Source organism: Echinops telfairi, unplaced genomic scaffold (assembly GCF_000313985.2).
Source record: "Echinops telfairi isolate 266 unplaced genomic scaffold, ASM31398v2 ScPeMD7_7467;HRSCAF=8505_0, whole genome shotgun sequence".
In the NCBI taxonomy this organism is placed as follows: domain Eukaryota; kingdom Metazoa; phylum Chordata; class Mammalia; order Afrosoricida; family Tenrecidae; genus Echinops; species Echinops telfairi.
Window position 1 is genome coordinate 10,539,468 of NW_022111367.1, and position 17,827 is coordinate 10,557,294.

The following is a 17,827-nucleotide window of genomic DNA, read 5'->3' on the forward strand; positions in this document are numbered from 1 at the left end:
TCTGGTCTAGCCAGACTTGCAAGGTCGAATTCGAGTCATGGTAGTGGGAGCGGGGAGGAAACATTTAGGAACTAGAGTAAGGTTGTATTTCTCATCGTTGTTACATCGCACCCTGGCTCGTCTCCTGCCCGAGACCCCTCTGCAAGGGGATCTCCAGTGGCCTACTAATGGGCTTTGGATCTCCACTCCGCACTCCCCCCACCTAATGGTTTTTCTCAATTTTTTTCTGAGTTCTATCAACCAGCTTTCTAATTCCTGCTGCTATTGCATAATCTTTCTTTGAATCTTTGTTTTTCTTCTTTGAGCTTTTTTTTTTTCCTTTTTTTAAAGAGGGATCATGTTTCCTACCATTGACTTAAAAAATTTTATCTATCTATTATCATTTCCTGAAGTTGATGTTGGAGAATCATTTATCTGAATTCTTCCTGTGTCTCCGTCAGTCATTCTGGTATATTGTATCCGAAGTTCCAGGATCACTTGGGTTCTGAGGGAGTAAGATTCGTTGTAAACATGAGCAAGTTTACCTGAACACCCTCTGACAAATCTGTTACTTCCTTTGGCCGTGAACTCATTTTCCTCAGTTGTTTAGCCTTAAAAAGCTAAACACCTTAAACACTCAGTTGTTTAGCCTTAAAAAACTTAAACACCTTAAAAAGCAGGGCGTTTCTGGATGCAGGCTCTCTGCTACATCCTCAACTCTACATCTTTTTTTCAGTCACCTTTGGCTAAAGAAGAAGGTAAAAGAATCCTACCTGGCAAGAATGCTTCAGTTTTCCCTCACCTTGGCGTCCTGTGGCGCTAAGCTGGCGGTCAGGGGCTATCTCCTTCCTCTCCTATGACTCCATTCTACCTGCATTTCTTTCCCTTACTGATAGCATGAGTCAATAATTGTAGGTATTTTCTACATCAATGTACTGTTTGAGGTCAGAGAAGGACTATGATGACTTCAAGCCTGTTCCCTTCACTTCTTTAAAATTTACAGATATGTCTCATAAACATGATTTTAAGTTTTAATTGCTTCCTTACTTCAGTTATATAGTGAAGTTACACATTTGTGCATGATACTTGTCAGGTGTACCAGGAAAATGTAGTTATTTAAATAAGGTGTCACACATAATCTTCTTCATAGTGTTCTCTACTATTCATAGGAAAAGTAGGAAGACCATGTTTTGAACATACAGGATCTTGGCCTCTTTTCATTTAAACGGTTTCTTTCAGATAATGTAGTGTGTCAAATTTCTCACCTTATCTTCTGATGCATGTGATGCCTTCTCACCACCTTGGGAATGCCAAGACCTAAGTACTCTGCTTTACAAGAAGCCTGCAGCCTCCCTAGGCTCTGACCTGGAAATAGAACTATAGCCAAATATTTGAAATTACGTGATACCTGTCAGAATCTTTTCAACCATCTCTCCTCACTGCCAATCCCCAAACCCTGTTCCCAAGGATAAAATGGAAGAGGAAATAGTGAGGATCCCGGTCACTGATTTCTTCATCTTCTCTGACTTTCCTTCTTACAATCCACAGGGACCTAGAAGGGCCTTGAATCTTGTTTTTTTCTTTCTGCCCATAAGAAATTTTCTTTCCTTCCTTCTCCCTAGGTTTACGTCTACCTCCACACATCCTAGGGATAGCAGTCAGTTACTTTTTATGGGAAGGGAAATTAAAAAGTGGTTCAAAAGTCCTGTTAGCAATGTTTGGAATATTTTATCCCTTTGTCTTTATTTTGCTAAAGTCACATTTATTGAGGTTTCATTTACCTCATATACTCGAGTATAAGCTGACCCGAATATCAGCCGAGACACCTAATTTTACCACAAAAACTGCATTAAAAATGTGCTAAAAACTCGGCTTATGCTCGGGTATATGTGATATATGCAGTAAAATATACCCTTTTTTGTTAATCATTTCATTGGGGCGGGCTCTTACAAATCTATGACAGTCCATCATTCAATGTATTAAGCACACGTGTACATATGTTGCCATCAACATTTCCCAAACATTTTCTTTCTGCTTGAGCCCTTGGTATCAGCTCCTCGTTCTTCTCCTCCCGCCCCTACTCTCCCACCCTTGTGAATTCTTGATCAATTACAGATTGTTGTTATTTCATATCTTACACCATCCATTGTCTCCCTTCACCCACATATCTGTTACTCAAAAACATACCCTTTTGAAGTACACTGTCTGATAGATTTCCTCTTCTGAGTCTGACCTGAATTTCTGTAGCTCCCTGTCAAAGTGGTGCTGCAACCACTGCTGAAGGACCTTTAGCAAAACTTTACTTGCCTGTGAAACCAATGATATTGTCCAGTAATTTGCAAATTCTATTGGGTCACCTTTCTTTGGAATAATTACAAATATAAATCTCTTCCAGTCAGTTGGCTGGGTAGCTATCTCCCAAATTTCGTGGCCTAGATGAGTGAGTACTTCTAGTGCTTCATCAGTTTTGTTGTAACATTTTAATTGATATTCTATCCATTCCCAGAGCCTTTTTTTTTTTTTTTTTTGCTAATGCCTTCTGTGTAGCTTAGACTTCTTCCTTTAGTAACATTGGTTCTTGATCATATGGTTCCTCTTGAAATGGTTGAGTATTGACTAGTTCTTTTTGGTATACTCCCTCTGTGTTTTTTCCATTTCTTTTGTTGCTTCCTGCATTGTTCAATTTTTTGCCCCTAGAATCTGTTAATATTGCAACTCAAGGCTTGCATTTTTTCTTCAGTTCTTTCAGTTTCAGATATGCTGAGCATGTTCTTCCCTTTTGGTTTTCTAACTCTAGCTCTTTTCACATTTCATTGTAATACTTTAATTTGTCTTTTTGAGCTGCCCTTTGAAATTTCCTGTTCAGCTTTTGATTTCTTCCATGTGCCTCAGCTACTTTACAATTAAGAACAAGTATCTTTTGAAATCCACTTTGATTTTGAAATTTCTTTTCTATATATATATTTTAAAATTTAAATCATTTGATTGGGGGCTTTTTTTTCTTTTCTATATTTTGAATGACTTATTTTCTTTATGTATAATGTTCTTGATGTAATTTCAAAGTTCACCAGGTCTTCTTTCATTAGTGTTCAATGAGTCAAATCTTTTCCTGAGATGTTCTTAAAGTTCGAGTGGAATCGACTCAAGGCTGTATTTTGGGTTTCATGGCCTTGTTTTAATTTTCTTCAGTTTCAACTAAAACACACAGATGAGCAATTGATAAATCTGTTCCACAGTCAACCCTGAGCCTGGTTTTAGTTGCTGATATTGAACTTCTCCATCATGCCTTCCCACAGATGTCATCAATTTGATTTATGTATAATCCATTTGGAGACATTGACATGGACTTCTCCAGATGGAATTTCATATGCCCTTTCTTTCAGATGGATCTTGGCCCAAGGCAGAAAATACCAGAAATACTTGTGTTTTATTGACTATACAAAGACATTCAGCTGTGTGGACCATAACAAACTATGGGTAACTTTGAGATGAATGGGAATTCCAGAACCCTTCACCCTGCTTCTGTATAATCTGTCCCTGAGGCAGTTTTGTGAACAGAAGAAGAGAATACTGTTTGGTTTAAAACCAAGAAAGGTACATGCCAGCATTGTGTCTTTTCATCATACTTATTCAATCTGTATACTGAGTAAATAATCAGAGAAGCAGGATTATATGAAGAAGAATTTGGCATCAAGTTTGGAGGAAGGCTTATTAGCAACCTGCAATGTGCAGATGGCACAACCTTGCTTGATGCAAGCGAGGAGAACTTGACGCACTTGCTGTTGAAGATCAAGGACTGCAGCCTTCTGTATGGATGACAACTCATTGTAAACAAATCCCAAATCCTTACAATTGGACCGCGAGGTACCGTCGTGATAAATGGAGAAGAGACTGAAGTTGCAAGGATTTCACCTTGCTTGGTTCCACAATCAGTGCTCATGGAAGCAACAGTCAAGAGATTGGGACCCTGCAGTGTTTTCTTCTGTTGTACAGAGTCACTGTGAGTCAGAGCTGGCTTCAAACAAACAAACAAACAAACAAACCCCCAAAAACCCAACAGCCATCACCAAAATATTCAGAAATTTGTATTAGCCCCCCCAAAACTTTCTTTTTACCTTTTATGCATCAAATCTCTCCCGCTTCACCCCCGAGGAGCCCTAGAACCACTGTGGATTAGGCACTGGGTAGTTAACCACAATGTCAGCAGCTCAAATCCACCCGTTTCTCCTCACAGAAAGATGAAGCCGTCTGCTCCACAACATTTACAGATGGATACCCTAAAAAGGGTTGCTATGAGTCAGAATTGAATTGATGACACGGGAGTTTTGTTGTCGTTCTTTTCCGGTTTTCACCAGTAGCCCCTAGTAACTACTGCTATGCTAAGCCCTTTTGAATGAAGCCATGCCCTATATATTCATGTCTGGGACTTCTTTCATCTAGGGTACTGCTTGTAGATGCTAATGGCTGATTCATTTTCCATTGTAAGGAAATGTCATGATTTGTTTAATGTCTACTATCAGTTTATCAGACATTTGAATTGTTTTCCGTTTGGTGCTAAACATTTTTGCTATGTGTATTATAAACAAGCTGCGGTTTAACATTCATAGACAGGTGGTGTGTGTGTGGACAGATCCTTTCACTTATTAGGGGTTTACTGAAGCATTCCTTTCAATAGTTTACGAAAGCTCTATCCTTGTCAGCAGGCAGTATTATCACTCCTTTTAATTTTAGCCATGCAAATAGGTGTGTGGTGCTACCTCACTTTAATTTGAAATGCCCTTTTCTTATCGAGAAGTGATTTGGAACCTTTTGTTATGGGCTGAGCCGTCTTCTTTAATGAAGTATCTGTTCAGATCGTTTGCCACTTTTAGAAATTGGCGTGTAAGATTTCTCTGTATATTCTGGACACAAGTTCTTTATCAGATACACATTTTGCAAGTACCCCAATCTGTGACTTGTTTTTATTTTTCATCTTTTAAATAGTATCTTTCAAGTAGCAGAGGTTTTTATGAAGTCTGATTTTTTTCTTGTAAGATGTGTACCTTTTTTTTTAAGGATATGTACTTTTTGTGGCCTGCTTAAGAATCTCTGCTGTAGCCAAAGTCACAAAGATTTTCTTGATTCTTATTATTTTTTAGAAACTTAATAGTTATAATCATTTGCCATTGATTTTAATGTTAAGTGACATAAAAGTCAAACTTTATTTTACTTTTTAAAATGGCTTGTCAATTGTTTCATTGCCATTTATTGACATGATTATTCTTTCTCCAGTAAATTACCTTGGCATTTAAAAAAACCAAGTGAACACATATACTTCGGAATCTTTCAGAACAGTCTATTTTGGTCCATTGTTATACACGTCTATTCTTAGACCAGTGTTGTGATCACTGTAGCTTTATGCGAAGTCTTGAAGTCAGGCAGTGCGGGGTCTCCAGATTAACGTTTTAAACAAATGGTCTGGTTCTTCTACATTCTGTGCTCTTCCATGTACATTTTAGGGCAAGCTTCTTAATTTCATCACCAAAAGCCTGCTGTGCTTTTGATTTTCATTACATAGACTATATAGATCAATTTTGGAGAGACTGTACATCTTAATAATAATATTTCTGATTCATATACATAGGAATCTATTTCTTCATTTATTTAGGTCTTCTTTAATTTCTCCGACCAAAAGTACTACTTAAAAAAGAAAAGTGCCATTCATTTTTGAAGAGGTGAATTTATTATTTTTATAACAGTTTTATTGACATATCTTACATAATTCATTGTGTAATAGATACATTTACATACAATTCTGTTCTTTAATCCCATCATAAAAGAATATTTTGTCATTTGATTTTCATTGATTACTGGTTTGTGTGTGTATTTCATTAAAGAGAATGTTTGCTGTCTTTAAGCTTTTTTTGGTCTATCACAAAACTTGCATTTTTTATTACTATGTTTCAATATTCAATTTACATGTTTCCCCGTAGATTTAAAAATTAATGAAAACATTGCTCAAAGAATAATGTAAACATTATTACTGACCATGAACTAGAGTTTAGAAACAGACTGAAAGGGCTAAAATGTTCAATGGAAGAGATAAAGTTGTTTTTAGTGAGTTAGTATAATCTCATAATTCTATAATGAGATTTAATATTATTTATATTCATAAATCCAGGGAGGCATCATAGAACAAATCTAGTCTTGCAATGGAAGCCCTATCTATTCACACTGCTTTAGCATTTTTAAGTCATGAATATTACATTAAAAAAAGATTTGCCTTATAAAACATAAGCAACCATTGTGAAAAGGTAAATTTTTATTCTTCTATTTACATCTATTACTTCTTTTTTTAAACCAGTTTTATTGCAACATAGTTCAGATAAGATACAGTTCACCCATTTAAAATGAACAATTTAGTACTTTTTAATATATTCACTGAGTTGTATAGTAATCACCACAGTAAATTTTAGAACATTTTTATTACTCAAAAATTAAAAATAGAAAAATAATAAATAAATAAATAAATAAATAATGCCTTTATCTTGGTTGTAAGCCTCCAAGCCCCCATGCTCCGCAGCGCTAGGCATCTACTGACCTACTTTTGGCCTCTGTAGATGTGCTCACCCTGGACTTTTACATGAATAGAATCATATAATGATCGCAGAACGCAGTGTTCTCAACCTTCCTAATGCCGTGACCCATTAGTACGGTTCCTCATGTTGTGGTGACCCCTCAACCATAAAATTATTGTTGTTACTACTTCCTCACTGTAATTTTGCTACTGTTATGAATCGGGTGGCCCCTGTGAAAGGGTCATTCGACCCCCAAAGGGGTCGCGACCCACAGGTTGAAAACCACTGGTCTAACAAGTGATAATCATATAACAAAACATGTCATCCTCTGTCTGACTTCTTTTAGTTAAATATGTTCTGAAGGTTTATTCTTGTTATAGCATATATCTTTGTTTCCTTCCTTTTTATGGCCAAATAATTTTCTGTTGTTTGGCTATACCACGTTTTATCAGTTGATGGATATTTGGCTTGTGTTCACCGTTACAGAGATGATGGCTAATGCTGCTCTAAACATTCACATACACGTTTCTATGTACAGTTTTTCTCTCTCTTGGGGATGTACCTGGGAGTGGAATGGCTGGGTCACATGGTATATTCTCCGCTTCCCCTGGAGGCTGTGCATTCCAGCCCATGGAGTATGAGGGTTCTAGCCTGTGTCCATCCTCAGCAACATCTGCCATCCTGGTGGGCATGATGATTTATCTCATCATCATGTCCTGACATGTTTAAAAGAGAACTTTGATTTTTTAAAATTTAAATTTATTCATTTCTCAATTCCTTCCGAGGAGAATTTGAATCTACCCTGAGAACAGATAGTGTATAAATAAAATTGTAAACTAGAAATAGAGCATCTATATGGAGAAGTGAATGTAGCAAATTTACATGAACTTTATTTAATGAGATTGAATTATCTTAGGTTTTACAAGTTTGGTTCCTTCTCTGTTATCATTAGACTCTTTATAAGTTTCTCCTCTTATGTGGGATAGATGGCAATTATAGCTTTCATTTTGTCATTCCTGTTGATTTAAATGTCGAGTATAAATTTTAAATTATTGATAAACAATCTGGAGGAGAAAACAACGGGACCGATGGTTCCGGGGGACGTGGGAGAGGGAGAGGTGGGGGAAAGGAAGTGGTGTTAACAATCCCAGGGACAAGGGAACAACAAGTGACCCAAAATCGGTGGCAAGGAGGGGGCTTGATCGAGGGCAATGTAACAGAGGAATTACTGAAACCCAAATGAAGGCTGAACATGATAGTGGGACAAGAGGAAAGTAAAAAGAAATAGAGGAAAGAACTAGGAGGCAAAGGGCATTTATAAAGGTCTAAATACAGGCATGTACCATATACATATGTAAATATATTTATATATAATGATGGGAAAATAGATCTACATGCATGTATTTATAGGTTTGGTATTAAGATAGCAGATGGACATTGGGCCTCCACTCAAGTACTCCCTCAATGCAAGAATACTTTGTTCTATCAAATTGGCATTCCATGAAGCTTACCTAACCAACACAATCGCTGAAGACAAAGCCAGTGCATAAGCAAATGTGGTGAAAATAACTGATGGTGCCCAACTATAAAAATATATAGTGTCTGGGGTCTTAAAGGCTTGAAGATAAACAAGCAGCTATGTAGCAGAGAAGCAACAAAGCCCACATGGAAGAAGCACACCAGCCTGTGTGATCACAAGGTGTCGAAGGGATCAGGTATCAAAGAACAAAAAAAATCATATCATTGTGAATGAGGGGGAGTGCGGAGTGAGGATCCAAAGCCCATCAGTAGGCAACTGGATATCTCCTTACAGAAGGGTCATGGGGAAGAGATGAACCAGTCAGTGTGCAATGTAGCAACGATGCAACACACAACTTTTCTCTAGTTCTTAAATGATTACCACCCCCCTACTGTCATGATCCCAATTCTACCTTACAAATCCGGCTAGACTAGAGGATGAACACTGGTATAGATAGGAATTGGAAACACAGGGAATCCAGGACAGATGAGCCCTATAGGACCAGTGTTGAGAGTGGTGATACTAGAGGTTGGAGGGAAGGTAGGGTAGAAAGGGGGAACCGATTAAAAGGATCTACATATAACCCCCTCCCTGCAGAACGGACAACAGAAAAGTGGGTGAAGGGAGATGGTGGAGGGAGGGGAAAATATGAGGAGCTGATACCATGGACTCAAGTAGAAGGCATATGTTTTGAGAATGATGATGGCAACAAATGCACAAATGTGCTCAACACAATGGATGGATGTATGGATTATGATAAGAGTTGTACAAGCCCCCAATAAAATGATTTAAAAAAATTTTTAATTATATCATTATAAGCTTGAATGATTATCTGTTAATAAACAGAACAAAACATTAAAAGCTGTTCATTGAGCTTTTTAATTTTTTTAACCTTTTAATTTAAAAGCAATTTTCAAACCTCAATCTGCTCAACTTCAGAGTTAATATTGTGAGTTTCTATAGGGACTATTTTTTAGCATATAGGAATATTTAATTTGGGGATGGTCATTTTAAAGTATATTTATACTGCCATAATTAAAAGTGTTGTCTTTCTGTTTCTTAGATATTTACTGTCTAGTGTTTCAATAGTAAATAATTTATGTGGGTATATTACCTCATAAATTGATCTTTTTTTATAACTACTTGCTCTTATTTTACAACTGTTAAGGTTAATACAATCACTAGAGAAAGGAAGAAAGTAGAAAACTATTTAAGATCTATGATGATAAGAATATTATTAGAGATTTTCATATGCTAGCTTACTTGATCTTAACAGCAGCCTAACAGATTTTTTTAACCTTTATATAGTTTGATACTGAAGGTAAGAGAGGTGAAATAATTAATTCTAGCTCAGTCAATTTAGTAATCTACAATGTCAAATGAGATCCAAGTCAATGTGGTTCCAGTCTTCTTCCTTATAACTGAACTCAGTCCCTGGGTGATGCAAGCAGTTCACTCAGTCAGCTATCAGATTGATTTTTGTTTTTAGTGGGAGTGGGGTGGTGTTGAGCCCACCCAGAGGTATCTCAGAAGTAAGGGTTGGCAATTTGCTTCCCCAAATCAGCCATTGGAAACCCTGTTCTCTTCTGACACACATAGACTCACCATGAGGCCAAGTTTATCTCTAGCAATTTACTGGTTAATTATTAAATAATTGCCATGTATATAGGGAATCTGGAAATGTAGAAATAAGAGTGAATACATAATATATGTCCTGCTGATATTTACTGCATAGCCAATATCCATCTTTGTTTCCAAACTTTGGGTCATACTATAGAGTAAAATATATACACATAAATTAATATGTGTTCAAATACACACACGCTTCTAACCATTATAAGTCTATATATCTTGTTTTAGGAACTCTGGTAAAGTAGTTCAGTATTGGGCTGCTAACCACAGGGTCTGCAGTTCAAATCCACCAGCTGCTCTGTGGGGAAAGAGCTGAGCCTTTACACTCTTGTAAAGAGTTACAGTCTTGGAAACCCACTGGGACAGTTCTGTCTTGTCCCATTGGGTAGCTGTTAGTTAGAATCAACTTGATGGCAGGGAATTTTTCCCCCTATATTTTGTTTTAATAGATTAATGTGTTTTGTAAGAATTGAATGATAATGGTTGAATTATTAGGAATTTCATTGTTTAAAAGTTTGAACAAACTTTTAAGTATCCTTTTGTCAGGTTGTCTATTGTAGAATTAAATAATAATGTCATTTTTTTCTTGCCTCTCAGAGTGACTATAAAGCAGTAATCTGTATAACTTTTTATTATTTTTAATTAGCTTAAATTTTTTATTTTAATTTTTTATTGTTTTTATTCAAAACCAGTTTATTGGGAGCTAGCAGAGATATATAATTCCAATCACATCAAGAAGTGCAATTGCTACCACAATTCATTTCAAAACATATCTTTCTTCTGTAACATCTTGATAGCAGGTCCCTTTACCCTCCCCGACGCTTACCCTCAGGGAACCTTTATTCTACTTGTTGCCTCTATGTTCTTTTCTTTTAATTTTCTATTATTTATTTGAACGCTAAGGGTTTTTTTTTTAAAAAGAATATCTTCGCTTTAAATTATTGTGGTTTTTCCATGGTTGATGACTTCATGAGATTAGTCATTTATGACGGACAGAAATATGACAGAACTTTTCAAAGTTTGAACAGACTTTCTATCATCAAGACTAAAGAATTTTGCTTAATGAAAGCTTTCTGTTCATTAAGATAGCAGTGCAGAGTCCATCATTAAAATGAACACAGAGAAAGTTCTTCTTTGGTCCTTGGAGAGGACGTGATAAGCAAGCCCTGTTGTGTGGGTTGCAGGATGTCACCAGAATTTATATGCCGTGCTTGTCTAATTGCAGTAAAGGCAGCATGTCCAGATAGGCTCAGAGTTAGAAGGCTGTTTGTTACTTACTGAAAGCTCCTTGAAACCTCGGTTCCCAGAGGCAGCTGTTCACAGGTCTCTCACCTCTCCCCAGAGATGGCTCAGAAGCCTCTGTTGCTGGACCCTGTCTTTCCTGGCGGGAGCAGTAAACATGACAGGTTGTTTGGGAGCCATCTGTTTAAAATGGCTGCTGCTTTGTCTGCAGCAATGAACTTGAGATCCATTTGCTGTCTTTCTTTGTGGTAACAGTTTTATTTGGTATCACAACAGGTGGAAGTTGATGGGTCGAAACTAAATGTGACCAGTGCCTGGAACCTGGCTTCACCCTTACTGTCTGTCAGTGTTGACGGCACTCAGAGGACTATTCAGGTAAGTGTTCAGATGTTTGCCTTATTAGGATGGTTTGCATGAACTTCCAAACCCGTCCCAAGTCCAAGGTGCTTACGACTGACAAATATTGTGGGGCAGAGCTGTATCTTGTTCAATGTATACTTTTTATAGAGGAAAACATTTTTCTATCTTAGAGAATCTTACATTCTCTGAGTCTGGGGAAATAAGTTTTTCTTTTTTCAGGCAATCCAGGAAGTTTAATGTATAATATTGGTAAATAAGGCATGCTGCTTGATTTTCTACAATCATTGGACAATTAGCAGTTTTCTGTGGCATAGTAAGCTTTGAGTTTTTAGTCTCACCTGCCTTTGCTGTGTACTTGTGGAGGAATTTAGGTCAGCAAAGACACCTGTCATGCAGGTTGACACATTGATGTTTCACCCAATATAAAATTTCTTCAATTGAGGAGATGCCTCGAAATCCAGAGTTGGTAGAGGTTGTTTAGAAGCAGGGACTTTAATTTTAAAGTGGAAAGCAATGGCCAGGGTGTCAGCTCATAGCTGGGGTTTAGGATGTCAGGATAAAAATTAAACAAAAAGCCCATGGACTATGTGGCTATCACATGCCAGTGAGGATCTCAGCGTCCCACAGCATTAATATCCACTAGGGCTTTTTATTTTAACAGTATTGGCTTTGAGAACCTAGAGAAAATAAGAGAATCACAGATTAAAAACTACCCTTTGTGGGTTGGAAAGAGGGAACCGATGAAAAGGTCTATATGTGACCTCTCCCTGGGGGATGGACAACAGAAAAGTGGGTGAAGGGAGACGTTGGACAGGGCAAGATATGACAAAATAATAATTTATAAATTATCAAGGGTTCTTGAGGGAAGGGGGAGCGGGGAGGAAGGGGAAAATGAGGACCTAAGACCGGGAGCTTAAGTGGAGAGCAAATGTTTTGAGAATGATGAGGGCAATGAATGTACAAATGTGCTTTACGCAATGGATGTATGTATGGATTGTGATAAGAGTCATATGAGCCCCTAATAAAACGATTTTTAAAAATAAATAAATAAATACCACCACACACACACACACACACACACCCCAAAAAAAAAACGCTACTCTTTATCGGATTCATAGACCTCTGTTTTAGAGTTTGAGGCAGAAAATTCCAGAATCTCCCAGTAAAAATTTGAGTAAACTGATTTTCAAGTCTGATTAAATTGGTATGTTATCTCAAGGGGCTTAAGAAACCTTTAACTCTCGGTAATGAACTCTGTATTTTCACATTAGTTTTGTGATAGTCCCCAGTATATCTTTTCTCATAGTCTTAGTCACTGTTGTATTTCAAGTGTCCCATCTTCATTTTATATATATATATAAATTATGTAGGTACAGCCCTTTGAGACCCAGAAAAGAAAAATCCCTGTATAGTTTCATATTACTTATTGATTATTCATATTGCTAATTTATTTTTCATATTGTTGTTGTTATTATTATATCAGGTACTCTAATAACTAGATTCTTGGTAACTAACTCAAAAGTCAGTGGGTTGAACTTAGCAGTCACAATGTGGGAGCTAGATGTGTCAGCCCATGCCACTCAAGATGTGTAGTCTGGGAAACCCCATGGGGCACTACTACTCTGCCCTGTAAGGTCACTATGAGTCAGAATTCCCTCGCTGGCAGTGAATAGAATTATTCTGTCTTTGAAAATATGTCTTTGCTATACTTGTTTATAGTAATAAACTGTACTCTTCACTGAATTTGCTATTGTTGAGACATTCATGGGTTTTGACCAGGGGACACATAAGATGACCTCTCTGGTGAGAAAGAAAAAAAAAGGTCTTATTATGTAAAATTTTACTTTGTGATATTTTTAGCATCCTTTTCAATGCCCCTTAGTTATCTTAATAATACTTTTACATATGGAATTAACAGTGACATTAGCACATACTCTGTATTTCAAATACACCCCAGAAATATTTTTCTTAGCACAGGTATAATGTTCAGGAAATTCCTCTTGAATCTCATCATCTTTTTTGCTAAAAGAAGGTACTAATTTATTTAGAATAAATGGATTTTCCAAGGCATATCCCTTGACTCAGTGGAAGAAGTCATTGCTTTACAGTAAGTGCTTTCTAATGAGGAGAAATAAACTCAGCAATATAGATGGCATGCTGAAAATAAAGTCATTTATCTTTAAAAAGGTGAACAGTTTCTTTACCAGGGTATGAGAATTTTCTTTGCTTTTTATGAGCATTAGCATGTCTTTTTGTCTCCTTAATGTTACCCACTCCCAGTGAAATTAATAACGATCACAGTAAGACCTTGAAAGCCAGAACACGTGTAAGAGGGAAACTGGTCAGAGAAAGGAAACTATAATATTGTCCACTAATAGAAAGTGGTAGAAAAGTGCTAAGGCTGCTCTGTCAAAGAAAAATCAGGTCGGACATAAGTGTAGAGTTACACATACTTAGAGCTTCCTTTGCAGAATATGTCTGTTTACCCATTTAGACATCACAACTCCTTGATGGTAAGTAGGAAGCAAAGGAGATGTTGAATCAAGCCATCTTGCTCTAGAATCCATGATCTCAAACATAATGTAACACCAAGATAAGCTCAGTCACATCCTTAGGATTACAAAGCTAGCGAGGTACTGAGCAGCCATATGAACCCTTTAACCACTGTGCTATTGTACTTCCCGGTTTTCCCTGTCTGATTTCTTGAAAGAATAATGTCACTCCTATTCATGTTTTGGTGGCCTTGGTAACAGAGGGCTGACACATTGGGCTGCTATCCACAAGGTCACGGTAAGGGTATCCCTGGTAAGGGTTCAAGTAAGGTAATGATGATGTGAGCAGACTTGTAATGCAGAAAGATCCTTCCTCTCTGTTGCACTGTGGAGAGTAGGCCACAGAAGAATGAGATTGGAGGCAGAGACATGTTGGGGAGCTAGCTACTAGAGTAATGGAGATTAATATTTTTCCTGGACAGTATTAACAGCATTGAGGAGGAAGAACATTTTTTCGAGATACTTGCTACTTTTGGGGGATATTGAGTAAAGCTCTAACCAATGTATTGCTTGAGTTTTTGTTAAAAAAAACACTCATTTTTGTTGTTTCATTTATACAAAGCGATGCACAAATCAGTTCCATAGTTTTATAGGTGCAGTTCAGTGACACTGATTACATTCTTTGAGTTTTTCCCCCATTACTATAAACTCACTGCTGTTGTCCTTTTGGTCCCATGTATCTAGATTTTAAAAGATGAGTCCCTAAAAGGACCTCATGTGCAAGACAGACTTTTCCCCCCCTAGTTAAGCTAGACTATTGTTTGTTTTTTACTGTTTGGTTTTAAGAAAACTTCCAGGGCTATTTTAATGATCTCAGGGCAATTGTTTCAGGAATTCATCTAGTCTCCATGGCTCCAGGCAGTCTGGAGTCCATAGGAACTTGAAATCCTGTTCTGCATTTGCCCTCTTTGACCAGGATTCTTCTATAGAATCTCTTATCAAAATGTTCAGCAGCGGTAGCAGACCACCACCCAGTTCGTTTGGTCTCATAGCAAAGGAGGCAGTTTGTTCATGGGTGCCATTAGCCCCACAGTCCATGTCCTCCTGCTGTTCCCCACTCTCCTCCTTTCTCTGTGGCTCCAGGTGAATAGGCCAATTGTGCCTTGGATGGTGACTTGCAAGCTTTTAAGACCTGAGGCATTACTTAATGAACTAGGAGGTAGAACAAAAGCGCTAAACCTGTTATTGGCTGCTAGTTCTAACTGGAATGTCCCACGACGCCACATACTAAGCTTTCAAATCAAGGAATCAAAGTCCACGAAGTGTTTCGTTGTAATAAGCAACCTCAACAGAAACACCTTGGCTGTTGTTTTGTAAATCTATCATCCAACTTTTGTCAATTCAAGGATTTGTAGCTGTGCCACCCAGTGACAGCCCCGATTGCCTGTGTAGCCCTACCTTCAAGTAATGCCACTTTTCATTAATGGAAATTGAAAGCCAGTACTCCTTAACATATATTGCTTAACGTCTCACAATTTTAAACTTTAGGTATGGCATAGTGGGTTACAGGTTGGGATGCTAACCACATGGTCAGCAGTTCGAACCCACCAGGTGCTCCAAGGGAGATGGATGAAGGTTTTTACTCTTGTAAAGATGTTCAGTCTTGGAAACCCACAGGGCAGTTCTGCCCTATAAGGAGGCTATGAGTCAGGATCGACTCAATGGCAGTGAGATGGGTTTTTGGTGTGTCTAAATAAGGTGACCAGATTGTAACATTGGTAAAGCAGGACACCATTGATAAAACTCATATCCTGGTGAAATAGCCACATGGCAGCCGAAAACCATATACCCTAGCTTGTCGTGCATTCTTTCTAAAAATCGAGACTTTTTAAAAATGCCGTGGGATGATGGACAGATTGTTAAAAATCGGGACTGTCCCGCCAAAAGGGGGATGTCTGGTCACCTTAGTCTAATACCACATTTTGCTGATCCAGTCATCCACTGATAGACATGTGAGTTATCTCCACCTTCTCCTATTGTGAAGAATAGTCCTGCTGTGAACATTCATGTACAAGTTTCCATGTAGACTTATGTTTTCATTTTTCTTGGGTGTATGCCTAGGAGAAGGAGCCCTGGTGGCATAGTGGGTTACCTTTGGGGCTGCTGATCACAAAGTCAGCAGTTCGAGCCCACTAGCCACTCCTTGGAAAAAAGATGAGACTTCCTGCTTCCACAGAGATGTATAGCCTCAGAAACCCCAAGGGGCAGTTCTGCTCTGCCCTATTGGATCACTCTCAGTCAGAATTGACTCAATGGCAGTGAACTTGGTTTTTATTCCTAGGAGTGGGGTTGTTGTGTCCTATTGCTACTCTTTTCTAACCGATGAGAACTGCCACACTGTTTTCCAAAGCACTTGGACCATTTGTGGTTCCTACCAGTGTGTGCGGGTTCTGTTCCTGGCTTCCTACATACTATTGCCGACACTTGTCCTCTGACTTTTTAATTCTAGTCACCCTTGTGGATGTGAAATGTGTCTTCAAAAGGTTTTAAGGCGTGGTTCTTAAAAACAACAACATTTAAATCTTTAATTCACCAGGGATTGATTTTTGTGTGAGTTTTGCTTCTGTTTTATTTTGTTACTTAAAAATCAAATTGTGCCTTTATTGTATGTTGAATAGTTCCGATTTTCTTCATCTTCCTAACTTATCACTCTCTTTTTTCCCACTCAGTTAAGCTAAGGTGACCAGATTTAAAGAGGGACACCATTGACTGGGGCGGGGGGTGGGGGTTCTTGATTTAAAATTTGGTCTATATGGACCAAATAGACCGTTCCCTAGCTTGTTGTGCGTTCTTTCCAAAAATCTGGACTTTTAAAAAACGCCAAAAATTGGGACTGTCCCGGCAAAAGCGGGATGTCTGGTCACCTTAAGTTAAGCACTCAGCTACCTGTGTGGTTAGAGTGGTGATTCCAACCCAACCAGAGGTGTCTCAGAAGGCAGCCTGCTGATCTGAAGGCCCTGTGGAGTGGGCCGTGCTATTCTGCACACACGGGTGGCCATGAGTTGGAAGCTATTTGATGGCAATTAACTACAAGGGGGAGAACGCCTTGGCTTTCTGCTCCCTGAAGAGTTAGCGGCTTGGAAACGCACAGGGATGGTTCTCCCCTGTCCTAGGAGGGCAGTGACACTGAAACACGCTTGCCACCCTTTCTTCATCCCAGCTACCAAGTCCTTTAGAAGACTTGCTTCTGGGAAGGTTTCTCAACTAATTGTAAACAAAAAGACAACTTTTTCCTTAATATGAAACTCTGTAACCTTATTTGTTTCCATATGCTCTCCCCAGCCACTCTCTTTCACTTGTCCTTTATAAATCTTCTTAATCCTTAGTTACTGAAAAAGTTGGAAAAGGGTATGCATTTCAGCAACCCCTCGGAAAAGCATGTTCTTCGAATGGGAGGTTGAGTGGGAAACTTTCACATCAGGAAGTCACGGAAGGCAAGTGTGAGCAAATAGGGCCGAGGAACCGATTGCAAATGGGAAGCGTCTGTGCTTGTCACTAGGTGATGAGAGAGCCATTGGCCCCTTTTTACCGAGAACGTCATCTACGTCAAAATGCTGGTTCAGTAGGGTGATGTGTCCTCATAGTATAGGATTCGGTAAGGCTTTACATGGTAAAGTAGTGAAGTCATGCCCTTAGGAAAAAATGATATGGCTTCACCCATTGTGTTCTGAATCCTGAACTAGGGTGCTGGCTGTGTAAATAAGTAACCAGGCTGGGCTTGAGAAAGGTTTATGATGAAATCTGACACCGTTTTTGAGTACTCTTGTGTATACTGTGAGAACCATAAAGATGAGAAAACTGTCTCTGTTTTTTTCAGTGCATGTTTTTATCACCCTTGTCTGTCGGTTAGTGGCCATCCCCTTTCAGGCAGGTTTCTGAAGGTGAACCGTGCCACCCAGCCACTGTCCATCGACTCTTCGCTGAAAACAGCAGGAAAAAATGATAGAACTTCAGATTTCTGTACCACACTGTGTACATTTGCTTTT

At 38.4% G+C, this 17,827-nt stretch overlaps 1 protein-coding gene across 1 annotated transcript in view; it reads left to right on the forward strand.

Moving 5' to 3' along the window:
• Positions 1-17,827, forward strand: part of PCCA (propionyl-CoA carboxylase subunit alpha) — a 427,069-nt gene that overhangs the window by 318,478 nt on the left and 90,764 nt on the right. Inside the window, exon 20 of the mRNA XM_004704279.2 lies at positions 11,206-11,304. Within this exon, the coding sequence (XP_004704336.1) occupies positions 11,206-11,304 (99 nt within the window). The remainder of the gene's footprint in view (positions 1-11,205; positions 11,305-17,827) is intronic.